The following is a 27,552-nucleotide window of genomic DNA, read 5'->3' as shown; positions in this document are numbered from 1 at the left end:
GAGAGACAGAGACATAAGAGTCAGTCTGAGGATGAAAAGAAACCAGCCGTGTCCTGGCAGTGAGTCTAACAGCTAAAAGACGGCTTAGACCTGCTGACTACATTAGACCATAACCCCCACAGGCCCCGCCCACCTGTGAATGAGCCTCAGTATGACACTCACCCAGGTTCTGGCGGTACTCTGACTTGATGCCGATCTGTAGCAGCTGATTCTCAAACAGAACGCCATTGTTCTTGCACACAAACCTGCAGGTCAGAAACGTTCGTCAAACATCTGCTAGACAACCAATCACAGCACACCTGATGCTCCTTTAAGATGGCTGCACACAACACAGTTTACACCTGACAGGTAATCCTGAAACACCTGCTGTTGGTATGATTATTATTACTATTATTCTCCATCTGGATTTATGACAGTCAAACACCTTTGATATACACCCTCTTTAACAGGCAGGACTGGAAAACCTGGCGTCTGGTGTGCAGCCATCTTAAATCAGATCAGTCCTGCTGGATCGATGACAAACACAGTGGATAAACCAAATCATCAGTTTGGAACCGAGAATAACTTTAATGTTTTCATTACTTCACATCAGTTTATCATAAACGGTTGATTAACCTCCCAGGATTATGGTTTATATTTGACCAGAAGTTAAACGCCCCCTACAGGCAGCATGCAGCACTGCAGCACTGCAGCCCAGCGCACAGAGCCTCCACAAAGACAGAGAGCTTACTTGTTGAGAAGTTCATCTGCCTCAGGCAGAGGAGCAGCAGGATCCTCAGAGGGAGGAGCAGAGCTGAGAGACCGAGGAGGAGAGAGGAGGAGCATAAGAGGAGGAGAGAGGAGGAGAGATGACGAGGAGGAGGAGGAGAGAGGAGGAGGATAAGAGGAGGAGAGATGACGAGGAGGAGGAGGAGAGGGGAGGAGGAGGAGGAAGAGAGGAGGAGGAGGAGGAAGAGGAGAGAGGAGGACGAGAGAGGGAGGAGAGAGGAGGAGGAGAGAGAAGAGGAGGAGGAGAAGAAGGAAGAGAGGTGAGAGGAGCAGGAGGAGGAGGAGGAAGAGGAGAGAGGAGGAGGAGGAGGAAGAGGAGGAGGAGAGAGGAGAGAGGGAGGAGAGACAGAGGGACAGGCAGGGAGGAGGAGGAGAAGGAGGTGGGGGACAGATAAATTGGAGAGACGGAGAGGAGTCAGACAGGAGAGAGAGCCCAGTGTAAAGGATGAATAAATGAAAAGGGAGAGGAATGAAGGAGTAAAGATAAGAAATGATTGGTGGAGCAGAGCAACAGAGAGATCAGAGCGTTAAGAATAAAAACCAGAGAAGAAGAAAGAGGAGAGGATAAAATGCAGAGGTTAGTAAAAGCAGTTTACACATCAGTAACATCTTCAGACAGTGGTCATATCTCTAACACTAAAAAAATTGGTTTATAACTGGAGCAAACTGAATAATAAATCAGCCAGCTAGTGGAGTCAGACCTGGACCTGATCAACTGGACTATTTACGCTGGTGTCTCATTTATGCTACCCACCTAGACTGTCTCATTTATGTTACGACCTAGAGTGTCTCATTTATGCTACGACCTAGAGTGTCTCATTTATGTTACGACCTTAAGTATCTCATTTAAGCTACCACCTAGACTGTCTCATTTATGTTACGACCTAGAGTGTCTCATTTATGCTACGACCTAGAGTGTCTCATTTATGTTACGACCTTAAGTATCTCATTTATGCTACCACCTAGAGTGTCTCATTTAAGCTACCACCTAGAGTGTCTCATTTAAGCTACCACCTAGAGTGTCTCATTTAAGCTACCACCTAGAGTGTCTCATTTAGGCTACCACCTAGAGTGTCTCATTTAAGCTACCACTTAGAGTGTCTCATTTATGCTACCACCTAGAGTGTCTCATTTAAGCTACCACCTAGAGTGTCTCATTTAAGCTACCACCTAGAGTGTCTCATTTAAGCTACCACCTAGAGTGTCTCATTTAAGCTACCACCTAGAGTGTCTCATTTATGCTACCACCTAGAGTGTCTCATTTAAGCTACCACCTAGAGTGTCTCATTTAAGCTACCACCTAGAGTGTCTCATTTAAGCTACCACCTAGAGTGTCTCATTTAGGCTACCACCTAGAGTGTCTCATTTATGCTACGACCTAGAGTGTCTCATTTAAGCTACCACCTAGAGTGTCTCATTTAAGCTACCACCTAGAGTGTCTCATTTAAGCTACCACCTAGAGTGTCTCATTTAAGCTACCACCTAGAGTGTCTCATTTAAGCTACCACCTAGAGTGTCTCATTTATGCTACCACCTAGAGTGTCTCATTTAAGCTACCACCTAGAGTGTCTCATTTAAGCTACCACCTAGAGTGTCTCATTTATAGTACCACCTAGAGTGTCTCATTTATGCTACGACCTAGAGTGTCTCATTTATGTTACGACCTTAAGTATCTCATTTATGCTACCACCTAGAGTGTCTCATTTAAGCTACCACCTAGAGTGTCTCATTTAAGCTACCACCTAGAGTGTCTCATTTAAGCTACCACCTAGAGTGTCTCATTTATGCTACCACCTAGAGTGTCTCATTTAAGCTACCACCTAGAGTGTCTCATTTAAGCTACCACCTAGAGTGTCTCATTTAAGCTACCACCTAGAGTGTCTCATTTATAGTACCACCTAGAGTGTCTCATTTATGCTACGACCTAGAGTGTCTCATTTATGTTACGACCTTAAGTATCTCATTTATGCTACCACCTAGAGTGTCTCATTTAAGCTACCACCTAGAGTGTCTCATTTAAGCTACCACCTAGAGTGTCTCATTTAAGCTACCACCTAGAGTGTCTCATTTAAGCTACCACCTAGAGTATCTCATTTATGCTACCACCTAGAGTGTCTCATTTAAGCTACCACCTAGAGTGTCTCATTTAAGCTACCACCTAGAGTGTCTCATTTAAGCTACCACCTAGAGTGTCTCATTTAAGCTACCACCTAGAGTATCTCATTTATGCTACCACCTAGAGTGTCTCATTTAAGCTACCACCTAGAGTGTCTCATTTAAGCTACCACCTAGAGTGTCTCATTTAAGCTACCACCTAGAGTGTCTCATTTAAGCTACCACCTAGAGTGTCTCATTTAAGCTACCACCTAGAGTGTCTCATTTATGCTACCACCTAGAGTGTCTCATTTAAGCTACCACCTAGAGTGTCTCATTTAAGCTACCACCTAGAGTGTCTCATTTATAGTACCACCTAGAGTGTCTCATTTATGCTACGACCTAGAGTGTCTCATTTATGTTACGACCTTAAGTATCTCATTTATGCTACCACCTAGAGTGTCTCATTTAAGCTACCACCTAGAGTGTCTCATTTAAGCTACCACCTAGAGTGTCTCATTTAAGCTACCACCTAGAGTGTCTCATTTATGCTACGACCTAGAGTGTCTCATTTAAGCTACCACCTAGAGTGTCTCATTTAAGCTACCACCTAGAGTGTCTCATTTAAGCTACCACCTAGAGTGTCTCATTTATAGTACCACCTAGAGTGTCTCATTTATGCTACGACCTAGAGTGTCTCATTTATGTTACGACCTTAAGTGTCTCATTTATGCTACCACCTAGAGTGTCTCATTTAAGCTACCACCTAGAGTGTCTCATTTAAGCTACCACCTAGAGTGTCTCATTTAAGCTACCACCTAGAGTGTCTCATTTAAGCTACCACCTAGAGTATCTCATTTATGCTACCACCTAGAGTGTCTCATTTAAGCTACCACCTAGAGTGTCTCATTTAAGCTACCACCTAGAGTGTCTCATTTAAGCTACCACCTAGAGTGTCTCATTTAAGCTACCACCTAGAGTATCTCATTTATGCTACCACCTAGAGTGTCTCATTTAAGCTACCACCTAGAGTGTCTCATTTAAGCTACCACCTAGAGTGTCTCATTTAGGCTACCACCTAGAGTGTCTCATTTAAGCTACCACCTAGAGTGTCTCATTTAAGCTACCACCTAGAGTGTCTCATTTAAGCTACCACCTAGAGTGTCTCATTTAAGCTACCACCTAGAGTGTCTCATTTAAGCTACCACCTAGAGTGTCTCATTTAAGCTACCACCTAGAGTGTCTCATTTATGCTACGACCTAGAGTGTCTCATTTATGCTACCACCTAGAGTGTCTCATTTAAGCTACCACCTAGAGTGTCTCATTTAAGCTACCACCTAGAGTGTCTCATTTAAGCTACCACCTAGAGTGTCTCATTTATGCTACGACCTTAAGTATCTCATTTATGCTACCACCTAGAGTGTCTCATATATGCTACCACCTAGAGTGTCTCATTTAAGCTACCACCTAGAGTGTCTCATTTAAGCTACCACCTAGAGTGTCTCATTTATGCTACCACCTAGAGTGTCTCATTTATGCTACCACTTAGAGTGTCTCATTTAAGCTACCACCTAGAGTGTCTCATTTAAGCTACCACCTAGAGTGTCTCATTTAAGCTACCACCTAGAGTGTCTCATTTAAGCTACCACCTAGAGTGTCTCACTTATGCTACCACCTAGAGTGTCGCATTTATGCTACCACCTAGAGTGTCTCATTTATGTTACGACCTTAAGTATCTCATTTATGCTACCACCTAGAGTGTCTCATATATGCTACCACCTAGAGTGTCTCATTTAAGCTACCACCTAGAGTGTCTCATTTAAGCTACCACCTAGAGTGTCTCATTTAGGCTACCACCTAGAGTGTCTCATTTATGCTACCACCTAGAGTGTCTCATTTATGTTACGACCTTAAGTATCTCATTTATGCTACCACCTAGAGTGTCTCATTTAAGCTACCACCTAGAGTGTCTGATTTAAGCTACCACCTAGAGTGTCTGATTTAAGCTACCACCTAGAGTGTCTGAATTAAAGCTACCACCTAGAGTGTCTCATTTAAGCTACCACCTAGAGTGTCTCATTTAAGCTACCACCTAGAGTGTCTCATTTATGCTACCACCTAGAGTGTCTCATTTAAGCTACCACTTAGAGTGTCTCATTTAAGCTACCACCTAGAGTGTCTCATTTAAGCTACCACCTAGAGTGTCTCATTTATGCTACCACCTAGAGTGTCTCATTTAAGCTACCACCTAGAGTGTCTCACTTATGCTACCACCTAGAGTGTCTCACTTATACTACCACCTAGAGTGTCTCATTTAAACACAAACTAGTCGTATTGGATGCCTAGGACTTCTGTTTCTATTGCCATGGTATCAAACAGGTATTAATACAGATTGATTTGACTAGAATAACCCTTTTGAGTAAAACTCTTTCTCCATTCTGACCCCAGAGCTGTTTGATTTGAGATCCTGCGTGCTTCAGTAGCTTAATCACAGACTGCTCTATACTTCACATGTTAACAAGCACATACATGTAGTCTAACAGAAAGCTTGATGCCATGAACGTTTGTGTTCTAAAGTGTTAGAACAGAGTATGTGACTCCAATAAAAGCAGCTGGTAGAAACCAGGAAGCTCCTGGTTTATGAAAGACTAGTGTAGCAGCAGCTACAGTGCGGTGTGCTTTAAGGGCAGCGGTTATATGCTAATATGTCTATTTTTATTTTTCAACCTTTATTTAACTAGATAGGGACATGCTGAGATTGAGAACTCTTTCCCAGGGGTGACTAGGCCCAGAGGTCAGAAATGCTCATTAGGAGAAGGGTTTAGAGTTGTATGAGCTCCGTCAGGTTGGTCTCTGTTTGTAAGAATAAAGTTTGGTTTTAGAGCTGAAGTGTTTCAGTGTTTGTGCTGGGGCGTTTCTATGATGTGGTAGCGGCTCAGCTCAGCTAGACCCAGTTTTGGTACCAGACTGGTATTTTTCCATGACAGTATAACCTGTGATAGTTCCTCCTGACCAGGGTTAAGGTTAGACAGAGTGCATCTGTGAGAAACTGCAGGATAGTTTACCTGGATCTGAGTCTGTCACAGTGAGAGGTGAGATTAGTTTCAGAGCGTTAGAAAATAAAGGGGAGTTTAGACGACGGGGACGACACTGAAAAGGGTAAGGAAATGGACTATCTGACCAATCAGAGGCTGCGGCTGTCACCTGCTCTGAGAAGGACCAGGTAGGTCAGGCTGCTTTATTACAGCAAATATGCTGATCTGATCTTTAACAGCCTGAGTACTGACTACATGAAAACTGAGAGCTTGAAAGAGGTTTCACAAGTGGACCCCAGGGACTGACTCAATAGCGCCACCTTTTATGCTTTTATGAAATTCTGTCAAAGTTTTAATCCGATTTTTAAAATCTGGTGAGTAGATGCGGCCTGAGGAGGTCTACAAAACACCCAGTGAGACCACGTCTATCTCCAACAGGAAATCAGTCATTTTGAATAAATCAGCCAAAACTGGGGCGTTCTGGGCTGAGTCCTGGGGTTGTACTGGATCTGACTACTACTGACTGACCCTGGTTTCACTCAGCATGATTATAGCTTGATTTAATCTGTATCTGAGCATGGATTTAAAATGACAGTTTAAGCTCTGCTGCTTCTAAACAGAGCTCTACACACCTTGAGGACAGTAATCATATGATCATAATAAACTCTAGTTTGAATCAGTAATTCCCTAAATATTAGTAATTCCAGTATTAATAACAGGGGTGAGTATTGGCAAGAACCTCACGATACGATATGCATCACGATACTTGGGTCACGATACGATAGTATCACGATATATCAGGATATCATGATATTGTGATATATTGTGATACTCTACACGGTTAACTAAGAAAAATATAGACATGATGTATATGTAAATCACACAATACATTGGTGGTGTTCCTGCTATGTTTCACGGCAGCAAGACAGAGCTTGCAAACGTCCTTTGCTTTCTCTTACTCGCTGTTTGTGCTCCCCGTTTTAACTTTGAAGTCAAAATGCTTCCAAACGTCTGCTTTGAATTGTGCAGGTGTTGTTATTTTGTCTGCCATGTTTGCGCCTTTCACCTATGCACTCTGACTGCTTCTACAGGAAATGCTGCAGCGACATACAACAGAGTAGCTCTTCGGCGCCATCTACAGCAGTGGAGGTGCGGTATTTTGCTAACAACTCAGCTAAAATATATATTTTTCATTTTTTACAAAAAAATCGATATTAAGAGTTGAAGTATTGATATTGTATCGCATGACAAAGTATCGCAATATATTGCCGTATCGATATTTTTTCACAGCTCTAATTAATAAGTCCAGTATTAGCAGGGTCTGATGTTAAGGTTTTTTTCCTACTTGCCCTTCAGGGCAAGTGCTTCCCAAATCTACTTGCCCCATCTAAATTCCTACTTGCCCTGTCCAGGAGGTTCTTTTTCTGGCTGTCAAGTGCATACACTTTGCTCACAACATACTTAGAACTAAAATCCATTGCCTGTCGACTGTGGAAAGCAAAACACAACACTTCTTTCTAAAGAAAACTGTATTTATTAGCTATGTGTTAGCCCACTGAAAATTATATTCAACTTTGTACAGATAAGTGCAACGTAGAAGCTGCACCAGGTTGTTTTCCAAAGAAATTTCAAACTCAGGAGTTTCATATTTATAATACTAATAAGGTAATAATACAAACTCAGAAATATTTTTTTCCTAACAGATGAACCCAACTATTCTCAGAGGAAAATGAGGTCAGCAAAACACTGACACTAGAGAGGTGGGGTCTGCTACATATGCACCAAGTCTTAAATGGTGCTTTTCTTCTGTTTTTATTTGGTTTATTCATCAGGAAACTGAAAACATTTTGCTGACACGTGAAAATCAACAAATGAAGATTTTTCTTGTTTGATTAAAAATGTCTTCCCCAAAACTACATTAGTGCCCCTTTAAAGGGCTATTTCACAGTTCCACCCTGTAACTGTAACAGTAAGACCAGTGGTACTCAACCTTATTCTACCAAAGAGCCACATTATCTAAAAAATACTTTAGTGAGAGCCACAATACAAACCGGGAATGTAAGGTAGATAATAATCAGTTAATCTGTAGTTGAAATGAAATAAAACAGGGGATTGGTGGATAATTATGAGGTTAAATGGGGTACAAATGTCTGTGTAGAGTCAGAAGAGCCAATCTGTCACTGATAATGAGCATTTATTTATTTTATCACTGACATCAGACAAACCTTGGATCTCAATTTTTCATGATCTTAATTTGTTTTTATAAATCATATTTATATCATTTTATAAATTATAAACTTTTCATTCCCTTTAAAGTGATCATTTTGGAGATAACAGTCTTTGGTTCAACACCAGCGTTAAAAAGTTCACCTGGCCTAAAGATTTTTTAAGATATTAGAATGAGCTGAGTTTGAGCTCTGAGATGCTTTTCAAAGAAAATGATGAATGATGGTTGGCTATTTGGGTATTTAAATCTCACACTGGGGCATTTACTGGAGTTCTGTGGCTTTATTAACATAAAAGAGATGCTTTCTAATTTTTTCCACTCATTTTTAATTCTTTAGTTAAAGGGGGAGGGGCCATTAGTAAAAGGGGGAGGGGCCTCATATTGGTCTTTGCCCTGGGCCTCCAAATGACTAAAACCAGCCCTGCCTCACACCTGCAGCTCTCCAGAAACATCGTTTCTCCCTGCCTCATGCTGGAGCTTTGGTTTTATATTTCTGCTCTTTAGACTATTATACTATACTATATTTATGATCATTAGTGCATTAAAGATCCAATTAAACACCCACGTTTGAACAACTTCCACTAGATATGATGTTATCTCCACGTGTGATCCGTGTGTGTGACGCGCATCAGCAAAAGATCTGGGTGTGAGAGAGCATCGGCAGGATGTGGCTGGAGACAAAATTAAAACGAGGAAATGGGAAGCTTCAGATTAACCATGACAGCACACCTTAATGAATGAGCAAACTGAAGAGACACAGCACCAGCGGACTTCCTCTGCTCTCTTCTCTCACACACACTCCTCCTTCGAGCACATCCGACAGTAATAAAATACGGATTTAAAATGATAAACGCTTATATTTGGAAGTTAAAGCCTGTCTGCTTTAGGTGGGTAACAGGTTTATTGATGTGACCTACCATGAATCTTTACTGATGACAGTGTTTTCCTTCATAAAGGTTTTTAGTTAAAGTTTGTGCAGCTGTCTGCATGTCAGCAGACACGCTCAGCCAATGGAGACAGCGACACACTGCACCTGGCTACTCAGGGGCTCCGTATTAACAGAAACAAGAGAGGAAAATAATAAAATTAATGAATACAAAAGCTCAGAGTCGTGCTTGCCTGTCGGCTTTTTGAAGTTGCCCCGGGCATTCGGACAACCATTAATGTTAGACCCTAATTAATAGTTCCAGTATTAGTAATTCCAGTATTAGTAATTCCAGTATTAATAATTCCAGTATTAGTTATTCCAGTATTAGTTATTCCAGTACTAATAAATCCAGTATTAGTTATTCCAGTATTAATAATTCCAGTATTAGTTATTCCAGTATTAGTTATTCCAGTATTAATAATTCCAGTATTAGTTATTCCAGTATTAATAATTCCAGTATTAGCAATTCAAGAATTAATAATTCCAGTATTAGTAATTCCAGTATTAAAAATTCCAGTATTAGTAATTCCTGTATTAATAATTCCAGTATTAGTAATTCCAGTATTAGTTATTCCAGTATTAATAATTCCAGTATTAGTAATTCCAGTATTAGTAATTCCAGTATTAGCAATTCCAGTATTAATAATTCCAGTATTAATAATTCCAGTATTACTTATTCCAGTATTAGTTATTCCAGTATTAGTTATTCCAGTATTAATAAATCCAGTATTAGTTATTCCAGTATTAATAATTCCAGTATTAGTTATTCCAGTATTAATAATTCCAGTATTAGTTATTCCAGTATTAATAATTCCAGTATTAGTAATTCCTGTATTAATAATTCCAGTATTAGTAATTCCAGTATTAGTAATTCCAGTATTAGCAATTCCAGTATTAATAATTCCAGTATTAGTAATTCCAGTATTAGTAATTCCAGCATTAGCAATTCCAGTATCAATAATTCCAGTATTAGTAATTCCTGTATTAATAATTCCAGTATTAGTAATTCCAGTATTAGTTATTCCAGTATTAGCAATTCCAGTATTAGCAATTCCAGTATTAATAATTCCAGTATTAGTAATTCCAGTATTAGTTATTCCAGTATTAGTAATTCAAGTATTAGTAATTCCTGTATTAATAATTCCAGTATTAGTAATTCCAGTATTAGTAATTCCAGTATTAGCAATTCCAGTATTAATAATTCCAGTATTAGTAATTCCAGTATTAGTAATTCCAGCATTAGCAATTCCAGTATTAATAATTCCAGTATTAGTAATTCCAGTATTAATAATTCCAGTATTAGTAATTCCAGTATTAGTTATTCCAGTATTAGCAATTCCAGTATTAGCAATTCCAGTATTAATAATTCCAGTATTAGTAATTCCAGTATTAGTAATTCCAGTATTAGCAATTCCAGTATTAGTAATCAAAGTATTAGCAATTCCAGTATTAGCAATTCCAGTATTAATAATTCCAGTATAAGTAATTCCAGTATTAGCAATTCCAGTATTAATAATTCCAGTATTAGTAATTCCAGTATTAATAATTCCAGTATTAGTAATTCCAGTATTAGCAATTCCAGTATTAGTATTTCCAGTATTAGCAATTCCAGTATTAATAACTCCAGTATTAGTAATTCCACTATTAGTAATTCCAGTATTAGCAATTCCAGTATTAATAATTCCAGTATTAGTAATTCCAGTATTAGCAATTCCAGTATTAATAATTCCAGTATTAGTAATTCCAGTATTAATAATTCCAGTATTAGTAATTCCTGTATTAATAATTCCAGTATTAGTAATTCCAGTATTAGTAATTCCTGAATTAATAATTCCAGTATTAGTAATTCCAGTATTAGTAATTCCAGTATTAATAATTCCAGTATTAGTAATTCCAGTATTAGTAATTCCTGTATTAATAATTCCAGTATTAGTAATTCCTGTATTAGTAATTCCTGTATTAATAATTCCAGTATTAGTAATTCCAGTATTAATAATTCCAGTATTAATAATTCCAGTATTAGTAATTCCTGTATTAGTAATTCCTGTATTAATAATTCCAGTATTAGTAATTCCAGTATTAATAATTCCAGTATTAATAATTCCAGTATTCATAATTCCAGTATTAGTGGTTCCAGTATTAGTAGTTCCAGTATTAGTAGTTCCATAAACTGCCCCGAACCACAGGTAGGATTAATGATGGAGAATAAGGCTAGCTTTGCAGAGCCGGTACCACAGTAGAAAGACCCTCATGTGTTCAGTAGACGGCTCATGAGCATCAAGCCCCGCCCCCTCAGTACTTCAAATTTCAAACCAACACATGTTCATTTAAAGACACACAGCCTGTCCTACAAACACGGAGCAGAGCCGCCATGTTTGTAGTTTTCTATCCAACTACAGGCCCTTACTCCGAGTCACCAGAACCCTCCACCAATAGGGAGTCAGAGGTCTCGGTGGGCTGTTCCAGATCTCTGTCAATGTCCAATCACGGAAGAGGACAGGAGACGGACGCACATTCAGATCAAAACACACACAGGCGCGCGCACACGCACATTCACACACACAAAGGGAAATGGAGAGAAGGGAGGAAGAGAAAAAAAGACGAAAGACAGTCACAAACACAGCAAGATAAAGAACAGACATAGTGTAGAGGACCTGACGACCATGGACACTAGGGACGTTACCGATGTCAGACCAGACGACCACGGACACGAGGGACGTTACCGATGTCAGACCAGACGACCACGGACACTAGGGACGTTACCGATGTCAAACCAGACGACCACGGACACTAGGGACGTTACCGATGTCAAACCAGACGACCACGGACACTAGGGACGTTACCGATGTCAAACCAGACGACCACGGACACTAGGGACGTTACCGATGTCAGACCAGACGACCACGGACACTAGGGACGTTACCGATGTCAAACCAGACGACCATGGACGCTAGGGACGTTACCGATGTCAAACCAGACGTCCACGGACACTAGGGACGTTACCGATGTCAGTACTTTTATGGTTATGATTCACCTAAACCCAACGGTACCATGTTTAGGTACCTAAATGCATCCTTGTGACTGGAAGAGTAGTCAATTTTCCATGCCAGACGTGAACACAGCATTGCACTCATGAGGGTAATGACATCGGTAGCAGCTCGCTGTATCAACAAAACAATCTTGGCTGACAGGAAGTGGTCAGAGGTAGCGCTTTACTTTTAAAATACGATGCAGGTTACACTGCAGTATCCTGAGGTCCACCTACTAACGCCTCTGTTAGACCAGGATCCTCTATACTGGTCTGACATCCTGAGGACCACCACATCTACTAACGCCTCTGTTAGACCAGGATCCTCTATACTGGTCTGACATCCTGAGGTCCACCTACTAACGCCTCTGTTAGACCAGGATCCTCTATACTGGTCTGACATCCTGAGGTCCACCTACTAATGCCTCTGTTAGACCAGGATCCTCTATACTGGTCTGACATCCTGAGGTCCACCTACTAATGCCTCTGTTAGACCAGGATCCTCTATACTGGTCTGACATCCTGAGGGCCACCACATCTACTAACGCCTCTGTTAGACCAGGATCCTCTATACTGGTCTGACATCCTGAGGTCCACCTACTAACGCCTCTGTTAGACCAGGATCCTCTATACTGGTCTGACATCCTGAGGTCCACCTACTAACGCCTCTGTTAGACCAGGATCCTCTATACTGGTCTGACATCCTGAGGTCCACCTACTAATGCCTCTGTTAGACCAGGATCCTCTATACTGGTCTGACATCCTGAGGTCCACCTACTAACGCCTCTGTTAGACCAGGATCCTCTATACTGGTCTGACATCCTGAGGTCCACCTACTAACGCCTCTGTTAGACCAGGATCCTCTATACTGGTCTGACATCCTGAGGTCCACCTACTAATGCCTCTGTTAGACCAGGATCCTCTATACTGGTCTGACATCCTGAGGTCCACCTACTAATGCCTCTGTTAGACCAGGATCCTCTATACTGGTCTGACATCCTGAGGGCCACCACATCTACTAACACCTCTGTTAGACCAGGATCCTCTATACTGGTCTGACATCCTGAGGTCCACCTACTAACGCCTCTGTTAGACCAGGATCCTCTATACTGGTCTGACATCCTGAGGGCCACCTACTAACGCCTCTGTTAGACCAGGATCCTCTATACTGGTCTGACATCCTGAGGTCCACCACATCTACTAACACCTCTGTTAGACCAGGATCCTCTATACTGGTCTGACATCCTGAGGGCCACCACATCTACTAACGCCCCTGTTAGACCAGGATCCTCTATACTGGTCTGACATCCTGAGGGCCACCTACTAACGCCCCTGTTAGACCAGGATCCTCTATACTGGTCTGACATCCTGAGGGCCACCTACTAACGCCTCTGTTAGACCAGGATCCTCTATACTGGTCTGACATCCTGAGGTCCACCTACTAACGCCTCTGTTAGACCAGGATCCTCTATACTGGTCTGACATCCTGAGGTCCACCTACTAATGCCTCTGTTAGACCAGGATCCTCTATACTGGTCTGACATCCTGAGGTCCACCTACTAACGCCTCTGTTAGACCAGGATCCTCTATACTGGTCTGACATCCTGAGGGCCACCTACTAACGCCTCTGTTAGACCAGGATCCTCTATACTGGTCTGACATCCTGAGGGCCACCACATCTACTAACGCCCCTGTTAGACCAGGATCCTCTATACTGGTCTGACATCCTGAGGGCCACCTACTAACGCCTCTGTTAGACCAGGATCCTCTATACTGGTCTGACATCCTGAGGGCCACCTACTAACGCCTCTGTTAGACCAGGATCGTCTATACTGGTCTGACATCCTGAGGTCCACCTACTAATGCCTCTGTTAGACCAGGATCCTCTATACTGGTCTGACATCCTGAGGTCCACCTACTAACGCCTCTGTTAGACCAGGATCCTCTATACTGGTCTGACATCCTGAGGTCCATCTACTAACGCCTCTGTTAGACCAGGATCCTCTATACTGGTCTGACATCCTGAGGGCCACCACATCTACTAACGCCTCTGTTAGACCAGGATCCTCTATACTGGTCTGACATCCTGAGGTCCACCTACTAACGCCTCTGTTAGACCAGGATCCTCTATACTGGTCTGACATCCTGAGGTCCACCTACTAACGCCTCTGTTAGACCAGGATCCTCTATACTGGTCTGACATCCTGAGGTCCACCGACTAATGCCTCTCTGTTAGACCAGGATCCTCTATACTGGTCTGACATCCTGAGACCACCACATCTCCTACCGCCTCTGTTAGACCAGGATCCTCTATACTGGTCTGACATCCTGAGGTCCACCTACTAACGCCTCTGTTAGACCAGGATCCTCTATACTGGTCTGACATCCTGAGGTCCACCTACTAATGCCTCTGTTAGACCAGGATCCTCTATACTGGTCTGACATCCTGAGGTCCACCTACTAATGCCTCTGTTAGACCAGGATCCTCTATACTGGTCTGACATCCTGAGGACCACCACATCTACTAACGCCTCTGTTAGACCAGGATCCTCTATACTGGTCTGACATCCTGAGGTCCACCTACTAACGCCTCTGTTAGACCAGGATCCTCTATACTGGTCTGACATCCTGAGGTCCACCACATCTACTAACACCTCTGTTAGACCAGGATCCTCTATACTGGTCTGACATCCTGAGGTCCACCTACTAACGCCTCTGTTAGACCAGGATCCTCTATACTGGTCTGACATCCTGAGGTCCACCTACTAACGCCTCTGTTAGACCAGGATCCTCTATACTGGTCTGACATCCTGAGGTCCACCTACTAATGCCTCTGTTAGACCAGGATCCTCTATACTGGTCTGACATCCTGAGGTCCACCTACTAATGCCTCTGTTAGACCAGGATCCTCTATACTGGTCTGACATCCTGAGGACCACCACATCTACTAACGCCTCTGTTAGACCAGGATCCTCTATACTGGTCTGACATCCTGAGGACCACCACATCTACTAACGCCTCTGTTAGACCAGGATCCTCTATACTGGTCTGACATCCTTAGGTCCACCACATTTACTAACGTCTCTGTTAGACCAGGATCCTCTATACTGGTCTGACATCCTGAGGTCCACCTACTAACGCCTCTGTTAGACCAGGATCCTCTATACTGGTCTGACATCCTGAGGTCCACCTACTAACGCCTCTGTTAGACCAGGATCCTCTATACTGGTCTGACATCCTGAGGTCCACCTACTAACGCCTCTGTTAGACCAGGATCCTCTATACTGGTCTGACATCCTGAGGTCCACCTACTAATGCCTCTGTTAGACCAGGATCCTCTATACTGGTCTGACATCCTGAGGTCCACCTACTAATGCCTCTGTTAGACCAGGATCCTCTATACTGGTCTGACATCCTGAGGTCCACCTACTAACGCCTCTGTTAGACCAGGATCCTCTATACTGGTCTGACATCCTGAGGGCCACCACATCTACTAACGCCTCTGTTAGACCAGGATCCTCTATACTGGTCTGACATCCTGAGGTCCACCTACTAACGCCTCTGTTAGACCAGGATCCTCTATACTGGTCTGACATCCTGAGGTCCACCTACTAACTCCTCTGTTATACCAGGATCCTATATACTGTTCTGAAATCATGAGCTCCACCACATCTACTAACGCCTCTGTTAGACCAGGATCCTCTATACTGGTCTGTCTTCCTGAGGGCCAACTACGAACGCCTCTGTTAGACCAGGATCCTCTATACTGGTCTGACATCCTGAGGTCCACCTACTAATGCCTCTGTTAGACCAGGATCCTCTATACTGGTCTGACATCCTGAGGTCCACCTACTAATGCCTCTGTTAGACCAGGATCCTCTATACTGGTCTGACATCCTGAGGGCCACCTCTACTAACGCCTCTTTTAGACTAGTATACTCTTTTCTGGTCTGAACTCCTGAGGGACATCTACTAACGCCTCTGTTAGACCAGGATCCTCTATACTGGTCTGACATCCTGAGGTCCACCACATCTACTAACGCCTCTGTTAGACCAGGATCCTCTATACTGGTCTGACATCCTGAGGTCCACCTACTAACGCCTCTGTTAGACCAGGATCCTCTATACTGGTCTGACATCCTGAGGTCCACCTACTAACGCCTCTGTTAGACCAGGATCCTCTATACTGGTCTGACATCCTGAGGTCCACCTACTAATGCCTCTGTTAGACCAGGATCCTCTATACTGGTCTGACATCCTGAGGACCACCACATCTACTAACGCCTCTGTTAGACCAGGATCCTCTATACTGGTCTGACATCCTGAGGTCCACCTACTAACGCCTCTGTTAGACCAGGATCCTCTATACTGGTCTGACATCCTGAGGTCCACCACATCTACTAACACCTCTGTTAGACCAGGATCCTCTATACTGGTCTGACATCCTGAGGTCCACCTACTAACGCCTCTGTTAGACCAGGATCCTCTATACTGGTCTGACATCCTGAGGTCCACCTACTAACGCCTCTGTTAGACCAGGATCCTCTATACTGGTCTGACATCCTGAGGGCCACCTACTAACGCCTCTGTTAGACCAGGATCCTCTATACTGGTCTGACATCCTGAGGGCCACCACATCTACTAACGCCCCTGTTAGACCAGGATCCTCTATACTGGTCTGACATCCTGAGGTCCACCTACTAACGCCTCTGTTAGACCAGGATCCTCTATACTGGTCTGACATCCTGAGGTCCACCTACTAACGCCTCTGTTAGACCAGGATCCTCTATACTGGTCTGACATCCTGAGGTCCACCTACTAATGCCTCTGTTAGACCAGGATCCTCTATACTGGTCTGACATCCTGAGGTCCACCTACTAATGCCTCTGTTAGACCAGGATCCTCTATACTGGTCTGACATCCTGAGGTCCACCTACTAACGCCTCTGTTAGACCAGGATCCTCTATACTGGTCTGACATCCTGAGGGCCACCTACTAACGCCTCTGTTAGACCAGGATCCTCTATACTGGTCTGACATCCTGAGGACCACCACATCTACTAACGCCTCTGTTAGACCAGGATCCTCTATACTGGTCTGACATCCTGAGGGCCACCTACTAACGCCTCTGTTAGACCAGGATCCTCTATACTGGTCTGACATCCTGAGGTCCACCACATCTACTAACGCCTCTGTTAGACCAGGATCCTCTATACTGGTCTGACATCCTGAGGTCCACCTACTAACGCCTCTGTTAGACCAGGATCCTCTATACTGGTCTGACATCCTGAGGTCCACCTACTAATGCCTCTGTTAGACCAGGATCCTCTATACTGGTCTGACATCCTGAGGTCCACCTACTAATGCCTCTGTTAGACCAGGATCCTCTATACTGGTCTGACATCCTGAGGGCCACCTACTAACGCCTCTGTTAGACCAGGATCCTCTATACTGGTCTGACATCCTGAGGACCACCACATCTACTAACGCCTCTTTTAGACCAGGATCCTCTATACTGGTCTGACATCCTGAGGACCACCACATCTACTAACGCCTCTGTTAGACCAGGATCCTCTATACTGGTCTGACATCCTTAGGTCCACCACATTTACTAACGTCTCTGTTAGACCAGGATCCTCTATACTGGTCTGACATCCTGAGGGCCACCTACTAACGCCTCTGTTAGACCAGGATCCTCTATACTGGTCTGACATCCTGAGGTCCACCTACTAATGCCTCTGTTAGACCAGGATCCTCTATACTGGTCTGACATCCTGAGGTCCACCTACTAACGCCTCTGTTAGACCAGGATCCTCTATACTGGTCTGACATCCTGAGGTCCACCTACTAACGCCTCTGTTAGACCAGGATCCTCTATACTGGTCTGACATCCTGAGGTCCACCTACTAACGCCTCTGTTAGACCAGGATCCTCTATACTGGTCTGACATCCTGAGGTCCACCTACTAATGCCTCTGTTAGACCAGGATCCTCTATACTGGTCTGACATCCTGAGGTCCACCTACTAATGCCTCTGTTAGACCAGGATCCTCTATACTGGTCTGACATCCTGAGGTCCACCTACTAACGCCTCTGTTAGACCAGGATCCTCTATACTGGTCTGACATCCTGAGGTCCACCTACTAATGCCTCTGTTAGACCAGGATCCTCTATACTGGTCTGACATCCTGAGGTCCACCTACTAATGCCTCTGTTAGACCAGGATCCTCTATACTGGTCTGACATCCTGAGGTCCACCTACTAACGCCTCTGTTAGACCAGGATCCTCTATACTGGTCTGACATCCTGAGGTCCACCTACTAATGCCTCTGTTAGACCAGGATCCTCTATACTGGTCTGACATCCTGAGGTCCACCTACTAATGCCTCTGTTAGACCAGGATCCTCTATACTGGTCTGACATCCTGAGGACCACCACATCTACTAACGCCTCTGTTAGACCAGGATCCTCTATACTGGTCTGACATCCTGAGGGCCACCTACTAACGCCTCTGTTAGACCAGGATCCTCTATACTGGTCTGACATCCTGAGGTCCACCACATCTACTAACACCTCTGTTAGACCAGGATCCTCTATACTGGTCTGACATCCTGAGGTCCACCTACTAACGCCTCTGTTAGACCAGGATCCTTTATACTGGTCTGACATCCTGAGGTCCACCTACTAACGCCTCTGTTAGACCAGGATCCTTTATACTGGTCTGACATCCTGAGGTCCACCTACTAATGCCTCTGTTAGACCAGGATCCTCTATACTGGTCTGACATCCTGAGGTCCACCTACTAATGCCTCTGTTAGACCAGGATCCTCTATACTGGTCTGACATCCTGAGGTCCACCTACTAACGCCTCTGTTAGACCAGGATCCTCTATACTGGTCTGACATCCTGAGGTCCACCTACTAACGCCTCTGTTAGACCAGGATCCTCTATACTGGTCTGACATCCTGAGGTCCACCTACTAACGCCTCTGTTAGACCAGGATCCTCTATACTGGTCTGACATCCTGAGGTCCACCTACTAATGCCTCTGTTAGACCAGGATCCTCTATACTGGTCTGACATCCTGAGGTCCACCTACTAACGCCTCTGTTAGACCAGGATCCTCTATACTGGTCTGACATCCTGAGGTCCACCTACTAATGCCTCTGTTAGACCAGGATCCTCTATACTGGTCTGACATCCTGAGGTCCACCTACTAACGCCTCTGTTAGACCAGGATCCTCTATACTGGTCTGACATCCTGAGGTCCACCTACTAATGCCTCTGTTAGACCAGGATCCTCTATACTGGTCTGACATCCTGAGGTCCACCTACTAACGCCTCTGTTAGACCAGGATCCTCTATACTGGTCTGACTGCAGACCAAACAGTTGGAGGTGTTGTGGCATGGCCCACTGATGGGATCTGATGTGAGTTAAGGATCCAGGTAACGCTGGTTTACGGGACACCTCAGGGCTGAATCAGAGAGACGGTTTGTTAGCGGGCAGAGAGGACATCTGTAAATGTTAAACTCTTGTTTTAAAGGTCTGGCTCAGAGTTAGCTGTAATTTTTACATCAGCGGTCTCTAACAGAACCACTGTGTCCGACCATGTACTGAAGGAGGTTTTTCAGACAATAAAACCAGAGTTTCTAACGTGTGATTAAAGCGTCTCCTGGTCGACAGGTCCTCATCAGACAAAGATAGAGCAAAGAAAGACAGATCCAACAGCAGAGACACGTTACAGTTAGCTGTGTAAGTTAAACAGCACAGACACGCCACACAACAACACAAGTCAAAGTTAGAGACAGGAAACCCTGCAGTGTTCACAGAGCTCCATCATCCTGACCGTCTGCTGGTATCACAGACTCTGAGGGGGATGCGTTCTCTTCATCAGCTTTGTTACTGACAGAGAGGATCCTCCTGGTGTCTAAACAGGACATCTGGAGTGTAAGTCCACCTGCTGTACCAGCCTCAGTCTGTTTAAACCAGTCTGTTCCTTTAGTAGACTCCAGAGAGGTTAAACCCGTTTCCTGAGTCACAGCGAGCTTTTTCTGAGTGGCTCGTCTGTTTCCTCTGTATGGAGTTAGCTAACTGTAATATTAGACTCAGCCTGTGGTGATAGCTGAGACAGACTCACAGTCTAGGACTCACACTGCCCAGCTCTTTATGAAGAATCTCCACACCCTTTATTTACTGAAGAGTTTACTCCACGTTTCTTTAAATGCAGCACTCTGATCTCATAACAGAGAAAAGACGGTAAAAAGTGGCACCAACCCTAGCAGGTCAGCGTTGTTCTGAATCAGATCCATCTGCACTGATAGGAGCCTTTCCATCGGGAGGATGATGGAAGCTAAACCTGTGGCTGTAATGGTCTCTGTATTTATACTGGTATACTGGTCAGACTGGTATTTAGGACACATGGGGTACAGAGGTACTAAAGTTAGACTTATACACCAGATTTGATGGTACGCTAACTTTCTGATTATTCCATGTTTCTGAGAGAGGAAGCTTCATCATGGAGTCGGCTGAATAAGAGGCTAACAGGTCAGACTGGGAAGGCCACTGTAGAATGGTTTGACTGGTCACTAACTAGTGTTTTCATGGTTCAATCTGAGGCCACATTATTGATGACTTTGTTTGATCTAATATTCCTCTTCACAGATCGATCCCTGCAGGATTATGTTTCTGTCTCAGATGCCAGCGTCTCCACATCTACCGATAAAGAGCGTTTACCTGAGGAAGCCGTCATCGTTCACAGCAGCAGAGGGCGCCGCAGGCCCCGCCTCAGAGAACACATCCACCAATAGGCTGCCAGCGCTGGCTGGAGCAGCACCGACAGGAGCAGCAGAACGGATCCCCAGGAGGTCTGCAGACGGAGACGGGGTGGACTGGAGGAGAGCAGAGAGACGGATTAGGACCATGACAGTCGAAGAATTTAACAGTAAATATACACGGAGCACGCTCACCGCGTTGGAGGCCGCCATGGCTGAAGTGTCGGGCCCCCGGTCGGCCCCTCCATTCAGCTCCCCGCCCTCCCTCTTGTTGTCCTCCAGCTCTGTCACGGAGACGGCTCCTGGGCCCTTCTTCTTCTTCAGTTTAGCCAGGATGGACGACTCCCTCTCTGGGAAGGGCGGCATCTCCTCCAGGACGGTGGCCTGCGGGGACAGACGACGACAGTGAAGACCGCAGGGCTGACATTAAGCTAACGATCAGGGCTATCCCTCAGCACCCACCAGGACGTCGGTGCTGGCGATGGAGGACAGCTTCAGGTACTCCACGGCTCTCTGCTGCAGCTCCACGTCTGAGTTTCGGATCTGGCTGTCGCAGCGCAGAACCTCCTGGATGGTGGCCTTGGTCTCTGGGAACAGGTTGATGAACTTGATGTAGGCGGACAGCAGCAGGGCACGGGTCGGCACCGAGCACAGGTGGAACTTGGAATGAAGAAGGTTAAACTGGACCAGAGGGCTGAGAGAGAAGACAGCATGGTTATTACTCATCATCATCAACAGCAGTTCGATGCTTCAGCAGCCTTAAAACAGGCGTACCTGGACCGAGGGTCACCAGCAATAAGGTTTCCAAACTCTCCCAGGATATAACCTCCGACCTTCACCATGTTCTCATGGCAGGCCGGAGCCTGCAAGGCCTGCAGCAGACGACCAGAGGAACACGGCCATTAGTGACTGGTTTAGCATTTTAGCACACTTACAGACATTTAACACCAAGAACAAACCACACGGTACAGCAGGAGGGGAAAAACACAAGACTGCTGTACTCCAGAACAACCTGTTACTTTAGTCTGAATTTACCAAGGTAGAAACTACTGCTCTATGAATCTACTCAAGATAAAGTCAAAAGAATCTTATCTAAGAGCACAAAAGCTGCTACTGATGATGCTTCAGGGTCTGTGCAGTAAAATCTGTAACAACATGAGAATAGAGATCTCCAACAGGTGGATCAGGTAAAGTCACACCTGTATAATAAGGTGAATCTAACAGCTGTTTTTAGATGTGATGCAGAATCATCAGAATAAATCCACACTAAAGAGGAGTCCTCATTCGTCTGTATTCATGGTAAAGAAGCCTGGTCCCACCTCAAAGACCGTCTTGGCGGCGTAGCCCTGCACGTCGTCTCGGTTGATGACGATCTGAATGACACGGTACCAAACCTCCTCGCTGACGTAGTCTCCAGCGATGCGGATGAGGTTCAGGATGGTGTCCACGTACCAGGAGTAATCCACGGCATACTTCTCTGCGAGGATGGCGACCTTCAGCACCTGCAGGAGGAAGACACCACCCATCAGATCTGATCACAGGAGTTAGAGGAGCTCTGAATGGATCCTCAGTCTCTGCCCCACCATCTCCTCTCTGATGGAGTAGTCTGCTGTCTCCAGGTAGCTCAGCATCTCCGCTACGATCTGCTTGGCGTTGCTGCGGTCACACATGGCGTACAGCAGGTCGGCCGCTCTCTGTCGAACGCTCACGTCCCTCTCGGTCTGCAGAGAGAGCGATCAGAAGGTTACTGGGTGTGGTTAACTGTTGGCATGTTAAATACAGCTCCACTAATGACTGGAGGATGTTGTTTTAGTCCTGATGTGTGCAGAGACTGAGTCTTTAGCGCCACCTTGAGGGCGTTGATGACGGTCTCGATGTGCGTCTTGACTGCTTCGTGGGAAAACTCGGAGCTGGCCAGAGTGCACATGCTCTCCAGGGCCAGGTACCGCAGATTAGTCTCTCTGTGCTGCAAGAACTGGCCCAGCTGGTTACACGCTCGCACCAGCAGGTTGGGCTCGCTGCAGAGAAAAAGGAATGACACGTCCATCAGCAGAACAGATTAGCTCTAACCTAAATGTTCTATTAGAACCATCAGACACTGCAGATAAACTGATGATGATGTGGTTATAAACAGTGACCTGACTGGTTCATATTTCCGCCCACCTGTCGTAGTGGATGATGAGAGAGATCGCCTCAAACAGGATGGCGTTCTTGGCATTGGAGTGCTGAACCTTCTTGGACTTGGGGGGCTCCTGGGCCTTATTTAGGATAGTCTCCAGACACTCCACCAGACGGCCTTTCACAGCGCCATCTTCTGGCGGAGGGTAGCACTGCAGCAGGCGCAGCAGCTTGCAGGAGAGCCACGGTGCAGGGACGAAGTAGTAGGTGTAATCCTGCAGGTCAGTGGAGGCCGACGACACGATCTGTAGAAGAGAGGGGTCAGAGAGGAAGTAAAGGAAGGCTCTGCTGCTGCTGGACCGCCTCTGGAAGAAATACACTAACAGCGTCCTCCAGGAGACAGACAGGTGTAGGCAGGGTGGGGAGAAAACAACACCACCGTTCCACTGAAAACACCCTCTAAAACAACCCTGTTCAACCAAAGAGACAAACTGTTGAAAATGCCTTTGTAAAGGTCTTTTCACACTGGGATCATTATTTTCGGATGCGTTTTTTTCAGATCCGTAATCCAAAAAAAAAAACATCACGCACTCCGACACTGGGTCCAATGCCTTTTTATTTGCCTTCACTGTGAAAATTCGTAGAAGGTGGCAAATAATTTCGCAGAGCCACAATTTAAGTGGTGAAAAGTGGCAAAAACTGATTCAAGTGGCTATAAAAATAAGTACAAGGTGGTAAATAATGGTCAAACAGCTGCTAAAAAGTGGCAAAAAGGAGCGAAAAAGGGGCACAGTAGGCATAAAATGGCATAAAGTGGGCGAAAATCGGCAAAACAGGGAGAAAAAGTGTCAGAATAGGGCAGTAAGTGGGAAAAAGGGATGAGAATTTACCAAAAAATTAGTTACAGGTGGCAAAAAATGGCTAAAAACAGCAAAAACATGGCAAAAAATGAGTGTAAAAGTGGCTAAAATGGGCAAAAACCAGCAAAGAGTGGCAAGAATGCTGAAAACAGTGGCATGTAATGGCAAAATCGGCTTAAATGGGTGAAAAAGTGGCAAAAAACGAAAAAAAAATTGCAAATAGCAAAAAGCAGGATAAAAGAGGCAAAATAACTGTTGGCAAAAATGGGATAGAAGTAGTAAAATGGATTAACAGTAGCAAAAAATCTGAAATAAAAGCAAAAAATGCAAATAAGGGCAACATAAATCTACAACATACAACAGACAAAAAAATAATGGTTGAAAATTACAGCCAACTGTATTATTGTGGGGATTCAAACTGATTGTGACGTCTAATGGATAATTTCTGAAGTCAGTTCCCCTTTTTTAACGTTTTCTGGGGGAATAATGTTTCAAATGAAGACGGAGAACAGCCACACGTTGAGTATCACTGGTCTAAAGCTTCACTACACTAGAGAATCACACATTTACTCTGTCTGTTCCAGGACTCCCACCAAATTTCTCTCAGATACTCACCCTGCTGAGTCGGGACACGGCCAGGGACACGCAGGTCTTAAACTCATCCGGATTCTTCTGGCTCAGACACGTGATGAGAGAGATGGCTGCTGTCACCACCCCCTAAAACACACGCACACACAGCCGTCATCATCGTGTCAGACACCTTTTCTGTCAATCCAGATCAATAACCAGGACAGGAGCTCTCACCATGTGCTGGTCGTTGAGCAGGTGAACCACGCGGGACGTCCACTCCCCCATCAGTACGAGGTCAGGAGACGTCTTGTAGAGCCTCAGCAGACACAGAGCGGCCGACTGCTTCACGCTGTCCATGGTATCCCTGCAGACAACACAGGCACACCGCCGCCATCGGTCACAGACGCCTGATTTACCTTCGACACATAAAACCAGACAAAACCATCCTGTCCACTCACCCAGCCACCAGGATCCGGGGGATCTCGCTGGCGAAGGCCTCAGCCATCTCACGGCTCCCCACATTGGCGATGCAGTGAAGGGCCAGGCACATGAAGGTGGGGTTACGGCTTGACAGGTCATTCTTGATGGCGTTATTGATCAGACGGATCAGCTCGCTGTTGCTGTTTACCAGCACTGAGATGAACAGGTAACCCTGCAGGAGGACGCCACGGAGGTTTCAGGGTGAAAAACATCAGACGCGCACATTTAAAACATAAAACAACAATAAAACAAGGTTCAACTAGGACTTCTGCTCACAGTAGAGCTCTGCTGTAGAGCCTTTAAGGGTTAAAAACATCAGGCATAGAGCTTTCAACCATCCTTCCTTTCCTGACTCCAGTTCTCTAAGGCCTTCATGTATTTAGTCTTTAATGAACATTTACTACCATAGGGACTGTTAGGAGGTTAGATAATGTCCACTACAGCATTTACATCCTGAGCTGAGCTTTAAAGTGCCTCTCTAACCTTCACAGTACAGAAAACACAAGAAGAAGAGGGCCAGAAACAGAAGGAGAAAGACTAAACCATGCAGAGTAACATCATCCTAAATGGAGCCACATCTGTGTGAACATGTGAGGAATGAGCAGCAGAGCTGAGGATGTGGGTTGGTCCAGGAAAAATGTTCCAGATCTTCTGTGCCAATCCCACACAGCTGATTCTACTAGTGACTCTTGTTTGGAGCTTCAGGTTCCCCAGGTGAGGACTACCAGGTGTCTGACTGTCATCAGTGTCATCGATCTCAATGCAGAGATATGGAGATGAGAATCTGTAACCATGGTAACGCCGTAGCCGTATGGTGTATAGCTGACCCCCACAGAGCGGGGTTTATCAGAGACTACCTCCAGAATCTGGGATGGAGAGGAGGGAACGTCCTGCCAGCAGTCCTGACCTCAGCCATTAAACTCTGTGGGACCAGCCTGGGCGAGTGTTGGTGCCAGAGTGACCGTGCAAACATTTAAACTTCCTTTCTTTTTTTAGAATAGTTTGCAAAACTCCTGTTTTCATTATTTTTTGTATATTTTTTTCTTAGTAATAATGAGTGACATAAAAATACCCTCTAATAAAACAGTTCACATCTGCAGCAGGAGTCAAAATAATCAAAGATCATTTTTTAGAACTGATCAGCCCTAGTGGGGCTTATGATGCAAACAAGACTGAATGTAAACTAATCAGTCAATAATTCAGTGTGACTGAAGGAGATAAACTAAGTATGTCATTCATATTGTTTTATGTATCATCTAACTTGATCCTAACACACCGGCCTGGTCTATCTGATGATGGGTTGTTTTCATGTAGAATGGTTTATTACTGGGATTTGTTAAAAAAAATGCACAAGATGCAAATTAAATCATAAAACTGAGAAAAAAATCAGATTTTTCCCCAATCATTCAGCCCTATCTGTTTTAATATAATAATCTACGTTTTCAGCCTCTGGATAACTTTATCAGCCTCCAAATATTTTAATATCCTCTTCATGTGTTCATTAGCCTCTTAATATTTAATATCCTTTCACGTTCCTTCTACAATGTTATCTGATTTGCACCAAACACCAGGCCCAGTGTATGTCTTAAACATCCTCTAATGTCGGGTTCAGTCTCAGAGGTGTTGACTCAAAGTGCATCATGGTAGTTGTAGTCTTATCTGTTGGGATGTAGGATGGCTAAAGCTCTGCCTCTCCATCATTCACCAAGAACCAGCACCCTCATAGTAGACCTGCTGACTGGATCTGTGAGTGTAGTTCAGTGTTATCACCAGCAGATGGAGCTAGAACATCCTGAAGTCACCCTGCCCACCTATAGAACATCACCTCTGTGAGTGTAGTTCAGTGTTATCACCAGCAGATGGAGCTAGAACATCCTGAAGTCACCCTGCCCACCTATAGAACATCACCTCTGCGAGTTTGCGCGTCAGTGTGGAGTCAGAGCTCTGACACGCCGGCCTTTATCAGACACAGACAGGCCTGTTTCTACCATGGTTGTTTCAGATATTTAGTCTCCTGATGGTGTTACAGACATTTTTAAACACAGTAAGAATAAAACTGCTAACCCAGCAGCTACAGCCTCTACAGTGACAGCAGGATGGACCAACACCTCTGTTTGAGCTCTTTAGATGAATAAGGAGAGTCAAACGAGCATTAGAGGTCTAAAAACATGCTGAGTGTGCCCTTCCTCGTTGATCGATCACATTATTGATCTTTCCTGAAAGTCTGAAGCCTGTTCTGCTAACCTGCTGGCTGGTTAGTGGATGGCTGGACGTGTTTCTAACCTGTGAATCACTTCAACGCTGCAGCATAAGAAGAAAGAATTATTCTGTATTAAACCACTGATATAACCTTCAAAGCAGATGGATTCGCCCGTTTCCATGTTTCTCACCGGTGAATCCATCTCCAAAGCTCCCGTCTGAACCGTTTGGGCCCGGTTAGAAAGTGACAGCACCAATCAGCGACAAGGGGCAGTACTTTCAAGCGCCGCGGAGTCATGGTGTAAGCAAGCAGCAGCAAGAGACCAGTGCAGTTATGGAGGAAGAGCTTAGCGTGGATGCTGCTAAAGCGCCAGTTTTATCAGAACGTGACAACATTTCTTCATTGAAAGAAGAACAAAGAACAGCAGTGAGTTGTTTTCTTTTCAGAAACCACAAAAGTCATGTACTGACATGT

At 44.7% G+C, this 27,552-nt stretch overlaps 1 protein-coding gene across 5 annotated transcripts in view; it reads right to left on the bottom strand.

Annotated features, from left to right (window-relative positions):
• The window catches only part of ap2a1 (adaptor related protein complex 2 subunit alpha 1), a 71,862-nt gene that overhangs the window by 16,164 nt on the left and 28,146 nt on the right, over positions 1-27,552 (bottom strand). For 2 of the 5 annotated variants that reach the window (XM_041817317.1, XM_041817318.1), the window contains 14 exons: positions 24,857-25,050; positions 24,633-24,762; positions 24,444-24,545; positions 23,014-23,273; positions 22,700-22,868; positions 22,434-22,571; positions 22,170-22,352; positions 21,625-21,722; positions 21,313-21,544; positions 21,046-21,234; positions 20,813-20,967; positions 11,461-11,523; positions 731-793; positions 163-245 (listed from right to left, as the gene is read on the bottom strand). In XM_041817317.1, coding sequence (XP_041673251.1) covers positions 163-245; positions 731-793; positions 11,461-11,523; positions 20,813-20,967; positions 21,046-21,234; positions 21,313-21,544; positions 21,625-21,722; positions 22,170-22,352; positions 22,434-22,571; positions 22,700-22,868; positions 23,014-23,273; positions 24,444-24,545; positions 24,633-24,762; positions 24,857-25,050 — 2,059 coding nt within the window. Of the gene's footprint in view, positions 1-162; positions 246-730; positions 794-11,460; positions 11,524-20,812; positions 21,235-21,312; positions 21,545-21,624; positions 21,723-22,169; positions 22,353-22,433; positions 22,572-22,699; positions 22,869-23,013; positions 23,274-24,443; positions 24,546-24,632; positions 24,763-24,856; positions 25,051-27,552 lie in introns of all 5 variants that reach the window. The other 3 variants (XM_041817320.1, XM_041817321.1, XM_041817319.1) reach the window with 3 other exon arrangements.

Source organism: Cheilinus undulatus, linkage group 21 (genome assembly GCF_018320785.1).
Source record: "Cheilinus undulatus linkage group 21, ASM1832078v1, whole genome shotgun sequence".
Classification (NCBI taxonomy): Eukaryota; Metazoa; Chordata; class Actinopteri; order Labriformes; family Labridae; genus Cheilinus; species Cheilinus undulatus.
This window is presented reverse-complemented; position numbering and strand designations above follow the sequence as displayed.